This window comes from Typha latifolia, chromosome 4 (assembly GCF_019914945.1).
Source record: "Typha latifolia isolate L0001 chromosome 4, TyphaL0001v2, whole genome shotgun sequence".
NCBI lineage: Eukaryota > Viridiplantae > Streptophyta > Magnoliopsida > Poales > Typhaceae > Typha > Typha latifolia.
Window position 1 is genome coordinate 11,691,829 of NC_133089.1, and position 10,230 is coordinate 11,702,058.

Genomic DNA, 10,230 nt, shown 5'->3' on the forward strand with positions numbered 1-10,230 from the left:
TATACAAAGTTACCTAGAGAGCTGATCATTGGGTGTCGGGCCAGGTTAGAAAAGCTTAGCTCGTTATTGTTCGTCGGCCCATGAGAGAGTAAGCTAGCTGAGCCGCCGAGTAAATAGGCAGGTAGAGGTTTAGGATTAGAGGTCGAGCCGAACATGATATGGGCCACGAGAACCTGTCTCATCAAAGGTCAACCATGGTAAGAGCATTGCAAGCATCCATTCTAGTTGATCCTTCCTTCCTACCCCCAAACAAAGAAAAAGATTTTTGAACTCTTAAAAGGTTTTAGTTTTTGGCAAAATTAGTGACATACACTATTACGAACCAAATTTAGACTAATCCAAACGTAAGAAAATCTGGACTAATCTAGATGTAAAAAAATTATAAAAATTTAGGTGTGGTAGCCTTACAAAATAGGGTTATAATGACTCTAGTTTCATGACAATTGAATATCTTGATGAAAAGATATAACTAAAACAGTGGAGCAAGGTCGAACAGAGGCAGAACAGTAAATATCTGATGTTGTGGCGGCTATCGTAAGGTGGCTGTTGGAGATAATGGTGGCTATACTTTGGAGGTAGAATTTGGATTTCTAATTTAGATATACTCCTAGGAAAATAAACGATTATGATTAACTTATTTCTACTCCTAAGATAAACTCAAGACTAAAATAATTTATCAATGCTTAGATACTTAGATTAATAAACTAAGAAGTTAGCTCATCTATATATAGTGGTCGAGTACACTAAGTCATATTCAGACTTAGCCCAAAAGACATATATGACTCGAATTAGGACTTATCTTAGAGATTTATATGACTTAATTAAATTTATCTTAGTAACTTATATGGTTTAATTAAACTTATCTTAGTGGCATACATGACTTAACTAGACTTATTTTAAGAGCTTATATAAGCATAAATTAATTAAAAAATAAAAAGACTTGATCCATCAAACCTAATATTCTCATAATGTGATCACACACACCGAAAGAATCAATAACTTCTTCAACATCCCAACTTTGTGCAAAATCAAGAAAACCCCCATGAGAAATGAGATAAAGTTTGGATTTTTTTTTTTATTGAGAGGGGGGCGAGGTGGTGAGGGCAGAGGTCATCGAAGGCGACCCAATCATTGAATTTGGGGTCTTTCCATAAGACTGTCGCGGTTAAGGAGCTCGAATTGCATGGGGAGCCGCGAGTTGAGGTCCTCCACAAGGGAAACTAGGTACTAAACTACTAGTACTCTTTCTCAGAGGAAGAGGCAGAGGAAATTGTAGCCCCCTCTTATTGGTTCTCTTCCTCGTCATTGATAGGGGTCGTTGGCGTCGGAGAAGAAGGAGCCGCCACTTGTAGGAGCAAGAGAAGAAGGAGAAGTAGCAGTAGAAAAAGAAGAAGATGAGAGGAGGTCTGGGAAGAGGCTCCTGGTTTCTAGAGAAACAATTTGAGCATGGATGATCTCAACTTGGTTCTTCATATGCTCGAGATTATGCTTATTTTATGTTTTAAGAAATTTAAATTTCAATCCATAGACTACACTAGATCAGGAGGTAAAACCTTCCAATGTTCGTAAGCTTAAGATGAGTTAGTGAACATTGAGGTAATTGTGAAGCCAAGACTCGGAGCCCAAGGCCCTATCTAGTACAAAAGGCTTACCGTCCTTTTCTCATCCGAGCTCACAAGAAGATATAAATCATTAATAAAACATCAAAGAGCATTCGTGGACTCTAATCTACTAAGATAATCTTAGATTTTGTTCGAATAAGAAAACTGGTACTAGCACAAACACTGACCAAAGAGGACGACACCAATTTGTACCTCCGCGGACTGCTAAAGAGGAGGACGCCACCTAAAAGTCCTTTGTTGAATATTGTGTTAGCCATCCATTGCCTACCAAGCCTACAAGCAAAGAAGATAGCACTAGTAGCTTCTCGTCTCAAGCAACATAAGAACAAAATTAGATTATAAAGAGTGCGTAGCTCTTAGTAGTGACTTTTAAGGTATTGTGTTTAGCTAGTCTATTACAGTTCCATAACAATAATCAGCATAAACAACTAAATTTAGGTGGCACCTTGACCAGTTGGGTATCCTTATTCTTGTTCTTGCTAATCTAGTAGGGCTCGAGTAATTTTTTTAATTTGGCTTCTTGTGCTTACATTTTTAACTACGGAAACCACTACCAAGGAGGTGGTGTCACTCTCTTAAGTCCAAATGCTAGCTTGGGGTCTCACCAAACATCCACTCCCATTCGTCCTTAGAAATATCAATAGAGACTTCAATTGAAAAGGCAGATGGTAAAAGGACAGGAGTTGCCAATACGAGCGCCACACTGAGCCAAAACATCAATATCATCCAAAGGAACCTAGAGCCCCAAGTCCTCCTCCATAGCATGCCTCTCCTCCACAGCACGCCTCTCATCGTTTTAGAGGGAGATGAGTCTAGAACATCATTATTCATTTCCTCGCTTGCCTAAACAAGGGCTTAGAGATGTCAAAAGACACATCTTGCTAAACCTTAGTAGGCCTGGGATTAGAGGAGGAATAGGCATTCATTCCAATTTTAGAAGGCAATTTTAGGGAAAGAGGAACAACTATTAAGAAAATGAATATTTCTTGCCTATACACAATCAAATGAGAGAAACTAGTTTATAGGAAGCTAAAATGAACGCAATAAACAAATAATCACATTGAGATATTTACATAGAAAACGCAAATTGGAAAAAAATCACAGGACCTTACCCTAGCAAACTTCTTCATTATGCGTAGGGAAATATAAATCTTCTCTAGATAACGTATTAAAGCTTTAGTAGAGAAATTAATGTTCAATATTTTGATTCTTTTTATGCCTGGAAGTTAAATTATCCTCTCTTTTTTTTTAAAAAAGATCCACGATGAGACCTTAATTAATTTATTAAGTTAGTACAGTACTTTTTTTTTGTTTTGAAAGGGAGATCGAGTGACCTATTCATTTAAACTGATGACAGGTTACAATGAAAATCGAGGAGGGATTGACCCACTCCTTACATACTTTCTTGGCAAAAGCAAAAGATGCTAAACTATTAGCTATAACGTTGTTGTTTCTGCTGGTAAAGCATACATTTAAAGAAGGGTTTTGAGATAAGATGAGAGAACATTCCTTCACTATGGGTTTGACTGCCCACTCAACACTAACTTGGTTAGGTCCCACTTTCATACAAACTAGCTTCTGGCAGTCTAAGAATAACCAAGCTTTCTTCACACCTGCTAGCTTCTTAGCTTCCTTGAGTAGCTCCAAGAGGGCTAATGCTTCACCATGAATGGCACTGCTATAGTGCTCCAATATGATAGCTTTGGCCAGACGATAGTCGAAGTGAGTCGATACTAGAACCAACACAAGTCCTCCGGCGTTAGTACCTTTCCATGCAGCATTCGACCAGCCCACTAAGTCCCCAGCCTAGAGGGGAAGCTCCGGGACCTTGTACCGGGGGAAAGAGGTGAGAACTGAATCTTGGAAAAATAAGGGGAATTCCATCTAGGAGTCAATGATGGTAGATTTCGCCAATAGGACTTTCCTCAAACAATGCTTCTCGCCTCTAAAAATGAGGTTGTTTTTGCTTCTCCATAGGGTCCAGAGGATGCCATAACAGTACAATATGTCATTTTTGTTCAATAGGAATGAGCTCATGGATAGCAACCATTTGTCCATACGGATCTCTGCCTTCTCCATTCTTAAACCCAGCCGACTGTTGAACTAAACCACCCTGGCAAAGTTGCAATAAAGGAGGGCATGCTCTATAGTTTCGAGAACGTCTCCGCAACGAGGGCAGATAGTATCGATTTTATTCAGCCGACGACGAAAGACAACCCTGACAGGTAAATCGCCTACTATATTAACCCAATGATTAAAAAGTTTTTCAGTTTAAAATTTTATATAATTGCTTTTTTTTACTTTAAAAAGTTATATAATATAAATAATTTTTTAGTTTAGAAGATAATAAAAAAGTTTTAAAAGTACGTACGAAGAACCGTGATAACTCAGAGAATTTAAATAAATTTATTCTAATGCAGATTCTTTTAGATAAAAACGGAGAAGTTCCTGTCCACTAATTGTTGACCCGAAGGCCAAAGCCACCTTCTCGAGTCTTATCGTTCTCTTAAGATTCTTAGATGATATAATTTATTGGCAAATTCTTTGATTGAATTAATTAATCTATGATTAGTTGTCCTTTCTGCGTACTTGTGGACATGTCAAACCTCATGTTCATTTTTCATAGTTAAAGAAATATGCATGATAATATACGGGAATGGTACCCCTAAAAAAATTAACGAAAAATTTATTATATTTTTATTATTTATAAATCAAGTTTTATAATTTAGTAAATTTATACAAAAAAAATACTCTTGATTAGATTTTAATTAATACTATAAGAATATTCCGTTAAGTAAAGATATTTTATTTTTAAGAATGACTAAAATATATTTATTTCTAAAATATTCTTAGTATGATTTGGTTGAGGATATTTCTATAATTTATTAATATAGTTAATTTAATATTTGATTAAATTTAACTAACAAATCTAACCGCAGGTATTTTCTGCACATATTCATTAAATTATAGAGCTGCACTTAGAGGAGAGTTGACAGTTGAAATAAACTCAAAACATTCAGCTGCTACAAGGGAAACAAATGGTTAAGGACTTGAGATTGAGCAAGGGACAATGACTCTTTTATGTGACAACATGAGTGTAACTTTTTTATCTTTGGAATTGTATATGGGTTTGCACATTTGAGTGATTCTATGCTACACTTTTATGATTATGTGTCTTTTGGTGCTCCATTGTTGAAATTTTGAACCCATGTTTACAGTTTTACTTTTCATTTAAAATTGACACTGATACCTAGAGGTTTCGTGCCGTCATCTTGACTTTGTATCTTCTCACATAATTGTAAGCAAAATTTTGTAATTCTTGGTTCAGCAATGTGTTTATACATACTTATACTCAAATATACATTGATTTTATGTTCTCAACTCATATGCTCATTCTTAACCTATATTTATTCTTCGATCTGGACATATTGTTCGTTTTTTGCTTTAGATAATTGGTTCTTTAACTAGTAGGGAATCTAATCTTAGTTTTACATACATTTTTTTTTTGTGTGTTGTCTAGTTTGATAGTATATATCTATCAAATGATTAGCTTGAAAGCTATTTAATGTTTTAAATTGTCTAGCTTGACAATTTAAATCTTCCCAAATAAAATTTAAAAAGAAAAAGAGAGAAGAGGGAGTGCTATCACTCTTATTCAAGTGGCTGCAAGTAAAAGGCTATCTCCCACGAAGAGTTAAAGCGCCTGTTAATATCTTAATAAAAAAAATTAAAGTAATATTATGATTTTGTGTGTGTTGACGTAGATTGCAAACCAGTTAATTCACCATGTTACCTTGGTTAGTACTCATGCATATTTCTAGATATTTGAATCAAATATGTGTTAGTGATGAGTTCCTTATGCGAGTTCATATTTTTTGCCTATAATTTTTTTTTCGGTATAATGTCTTGCCGATCTGTCTCTTGATTGTCGTCATGAATCACAGTAATGGATTTATTGATAGGATGGAAAGTTTCTCTGGCATGATTGCTTATTTTTATCTTTCTTTCTTTTGTTTTTTTCCCTTGCGATTTGTGTTTGGGCATTAAAGATTTTTAAGCGTTTGATCATTTGAAGCAGTAAGAAAATGTCCTACAATTGTTATAACTCGTTTAGAATGTTCCAACAGTAAGTAAAACTTTCTAGAACCGTTTTGAGTGCTCCAGGAACGTTCTAACAATGTTTGAACATTTTAGAGTTACTTGCATCAAAAATTCATTTGATTTTTATTTTCGCAGTTTCTTCTACAGATGATGTATTTTCTATTTCTTTATTCTAAGTTTGTTTTATTATTTAGTATTTTATTAAATATTGATGGGACGCCATAAAAGAGAGAGGTGGTTCCCTACTTTTTCTCTTCATTTTTTTTCTTTATCTCCTCCTTCATCTTTTTTTCTTCTTAAGAAAAAGAAAAAGGTGCGAGTCACATAGATTCAATACTTAAAATTGTAAAATTTCAGTTCAGCATAGTTCAAGAAAATTATTTAAAAGATAATCATTTGACATATAAATATTTATGGAACCAATTAGCTAAAGATTTTTTTTTTCATTTAACTTATCATAATTATCTCACAACTATCTTTGATTACTCTCTTATTGTATTAATTAAATAGCAATTAAAAAAACTTGTATAGAAAAAATAGAAAAATTGAATGATAAAAGAAGAAGAAAAATTAATAAATAAAAAAGAAGAAGAAAATAATACCGGACACACAGTTTCGTACTTAAACTATAAAATTCTAATTCAGCACAGTTTTACAATAATATTCAAAAGATAATTATCTCACATCCAAATATTATGAAGCAAATTGGATAAAATCAGTGAAATAATGATCTAGAATTTTTTGCATTTAGAATTTCTTTATTTTCAAATTCTATCTGCGATAGGACGAATAATTTTTAGTTTAAGTATAAAATTCTAGGTTTATATACGAAATTTTAACTACTAATTCATAATTTTTTAAGTAGATTTTATAATTTATTTGCCACATAGATTAAGTTCTCTTTTTAAAACATTAATTAAAGAGTTTTTATTTATTTAAATTATTCTATTTATCTCACCGTTATTTTTGATTAGTCTCTTACTGTATTAATTAAAAAACGATTAGAGAAACTTGTATAAAAGAATTAATTAAAGAAGAAGGAGAAGCAATATCGGAGGTTGTCTATCAAGGTCATAGTTAATCAGAACCAACTAAAATTCTAGAAATTAGGGAACACCATAATCTCTTGATCTCCTTCTGAATTTCATATATACAACTTAGCATCTAACACAACGTCGTCAGAGAAAACAGTCGGGAATTCGCCAATTACAGTACAAGTTATTTCTTATACTAACCTTATTACAGAGATAAGTTTCCTTGGCGTTGAGATCATCATGAGATATGGCTTAAAGGACATCATAAGTACTCACACTTCATAAAAGTTGTGAATGCGAGCAATAATAATTCACATGATCTACTATGACACATTTGTACAACTGTGTTTTATATGTATCATATAGTTCTTATACATATATGTTAAAATAATTTTTTACTCTCATTCTATGTTACAAAAAAGAAAATAAAAATCTCACCAAGTTTTATGAAAAAGAGAACTTAATGGGGCATGCTTAATAATTAGTAGGAATCTTATCATCCTGAAACATGCACTCGGACTTTTGAATTAATCTTGATTGTATTTCTGTGGCTTTTGAGGCCTAGCTCGTTTTCATTTGCAACTTTTATAGGCAAATCTAATGTACGCTCACGGGTTTTCAAATGAATTAATTATTTCTTCTCATTTTAGCTTTATATGCCTCTCTCCTGCAAATACTCCTCGTAGCTTACTTTGTAATGGGAAGGTAAAATTGGTAACTATTTGAATTCAAGCCAGTTAGACCGACACCAATCAATTAATTTGATCTGTTAGCTCTTAATTCACTGCTTCAAAGCATAAATTAGATGGGAATTTTATGAAGTTATAGAATTAATGCATCATTAATATATCATTAATATTTTTGGAAAAGCAGTTGATCTATCTATCCTAGATGAACATGTCAATAGTACTCACAGGAAAAGCTTAAGCTTTATCAGCTCACCCTCAGCTTCCAAGCTTTTCCACTTTCCATGGTGAACTTCTTGAGCCTTCCATAGAGCATGACGAAGACCAAGATCAGTTTCCCCTCATCACTCCACTTCCCTACGAAGCTATACGATTTATCCTGACAGTCACTTCCCGGATGTAGTTCTTGCAACTGCGAACAACTATATCCCATAGATAATCCCGTGTTCGCGTATGCACTGCAATAACAAATTTAATAATCTCTTAATAGATCACTTGCTAAGCGTACGCACTCCAAGATAGGTAAATTGAGATTTATTAGAGCTAGCTAACCTTGTTACTTCAAAGGTTATCTTCAGTACGGAGAAATTGAGTGGGTCTCGCGAGACCCTTCTTCTTTCGCTGATGCATATCGCGATCACAAAGACGACGATAGAAGAAAGTTGCGATAATATTAGGTACTGCGCTAGCGATCTTTTCTTGGTCTTGTTCTTCTTACCTAGAGAGCTTGTATCATCTTCTTGAATAGGTAAGAAAGATGTGGAGGAAGGAAAGTACCTGAAAGTATCACACAGTAGATTTGATCTCTTGCCATGTACTAGAAATAAGAATAAATAAATAGAAGAGAGAGAGAGAGAGAGAGAGAGAGAGAGAGAGAGAGAGAGAGAGAGAGAGAGCTTACATCATAACAATGAATAAAACCAGAACGGCTGAGGATATGCTGCCGGTATCGATGGAATTCTCGCCAGAATGCCTAGAATTCACTGCCATGAAGAGCGCGGCGATGATTTTTTGATAGGAATTCATGCCATCGAAGACCGCCGTGTTCCAATCGATCGAGCAAAGCAGTGTCACCATAACCGCTATGAATCCGACGACAGTAAGCGACAAGAAGGCCGTGGGTAAATTAGGGAGCAAATGATCAAACCTCATCTTTCTCGGGTTTCTCAGCATGTATTCGAATTCTTTAACTTTAGTGATCCTCCTCAATGCCCATATCACCGATCTCAGGAACAAAGGGAACAGCGTGTTGCCAGCGAGAATCTGAGGAACAATTAGGAGGAGAAGTCCCGAGTTCTTCCCAAAGATCCCTATGTTCTCATTCGTGGGTATCAATCCACCGTTGGCGAACGAAGAAACTGCGACCGATGCCGAGAAGAGCACGACATGAATACCCTTCGCTTTAAGTACATCTCTTGAGCTTGAAACAATAATTAGGTACAAGAAGATCGATAAGAAACCATACAGATGAATAAGAAGAAGATAGCCTAAGACCACAAAAGCCAAGTACTGCATGCAACTTCGCCTTAGATCCTTACCACCGGTGGAAGAAATGTCTGGGACCTCAACATCTATACCTGACTCAGTTGGATCAGTGGTGATTTGCTGATCATCAGATATAGTCTCTAGCTCAATACCAACTATATCAACTTCACTGTCATTAATCTTTGCATCATTATTATAATTTGCTCTTCTCAGAAGAACACCCATCAAAGACACAAAGACCTCACCTCCTAAGAACATCCAAAGAGTTAGAACTACGATTTGAGAAGTAGAGAAGTTCTCCATCTCAACAGTCCCAAGACCGGAACAAGTAAGTGCAGACGCCGACATGAACAACATATCGACATACCGCGGCTTAAAATTCGGGTTACTTGGCTTCAGCTCCATAAGAAGAAGAGAACCCAACAAGGCAATGCAAAGGAAATAAGACAGCTGAAGCCGAAATGGGTTAACATGTAAAGCAAAGAAGTGATACATGAAAACTATACGTTCGAAACCATATGTGCATCCACTGGTGAGGCTATGCTTCATCTTGTGCACGAATGCATAGACATAGCTCTTAACTTGTGCGAGAGAGAAATCCATTTCCTAGAAATGAAGGTTTTAGGAAATCTCTAGCTTGTTAATTTGGAACGGAGTTGGGAGTATGTACATGCATATATATAAATCTCTATGGCTGACACCCATGTTTACAGCATTACCGGTAATTAGGTTACGGTAAATTTTTTTCTTCCTATATATTAATGGCGTCCAGGGGCACAAAAAGGAGAGATGAAAAGGAGTTATAAATAATTCTGCACTGTTGATCGCAATGATAAGGACAAAAGAATCCTCTTAAAAAATAACGTGATTGACCTTGAGTCAAGCTACTGTGGCAGAGGCCAAGAGAGGAGGGCTTTTGGGGAAGCAGAAAAAGAGGAGATTCTTCTTGGTTAGTACCTTTTGTAATAATATCTGACATATTATTGTAAAAAGTAGAGCTTTAAGATTATATTAATTCACTAAAGTCTTATCATTCACACTGGGAAAGGACAAAAGATGTAGTACTGGCCCTACTGAAGGCTTGATGGTAAGAATGCTCATAATCTAATACACAAAGGCGGTCTTCTGACGATTCTCTTTCCCCAGAAATAAAAAAAGACGACCAGAGTGGATCTAAAACTGGGAAAAGACACGAAGAGTACTGGATCACTGTTGAAGGCTTAGTCATTCTGTTGATGAAAGAGTTTTTTAACCAAACTAGCTCTAAATTTTTTTTTTAATCAAAATAGACTACTTCTAAAT

The 10,230-nt window shown here is 35.3% G+C and overlaps 1 protein-coding gene across 2 annotated transcripts; it reads right to left on the reverse strand.

Moving 5' to 3' along the window:
- Positions 1 to 7,579: 7,579 nt before the first annotated feature.
- LOC140787051 (cation transporter HKT2;2-like) lies at positions 7,580 to 9,690 on the reverse strand. Of its 2 annotated transcripts, XM_073135802.1 has the most exons (4): positions 9,174 to 9,690; positions 8,345 to 9,092; positions 7,996 to 8,220; positions 7,580 to 7,901 (listed from the first exon to the last, which is right to left on the reverse strand). In XM_073135802.1, exons 1-4 carry the CDS (start codon positions 9,529 to 9,531, stop codon positions 7,691 to 7,693), a joined length of 1,542 nt encoding a protein of 513 aa, XP_072991903.1. In that variant the 5' UTR covers positions 9,532 to 9,690; the 3' UTR covers positions 7,580 to 7,690. The 2 variants fall into 2 exon arrangements, with proteins under 2 accessions (XP_072991903.1, XP_072991902.1); XM_073135801.1 differs by having other exon boundaries at positions 8,345 to 9,690.
- Between the last annotated feature and the right edge of the window lie 540 nt (positions 9,691 to 10,230).

What these genes read in the sequence shown, in the direction of transcription:
- LOC140787051 (XM_073135801.1), bottom strand. Translation starts at nt 9,531, where the DNA reads ATGGATTTCTCTCTCGCACAAGTTAAGAGCTATGTCTATGCATTCGTG. An exon ending in GTTTTATTCATTGTTATGAT is followed by an intron (nt 8,221 to 8,344) that starts GTAAGCTCTCTC and finishes TGATACTTTCAG; the next exon opens with GTACTTTCCTTCCTCCACAT. An exon ending in ATAACCTTTGAAGTAACAAG is followed by an intron (nt 7,902 to 7,995) that starts GTTAGCTAGCTC and finishes TTGTTATTGCAG; the next exon opens with TGCATACGCGAACACGGGAT.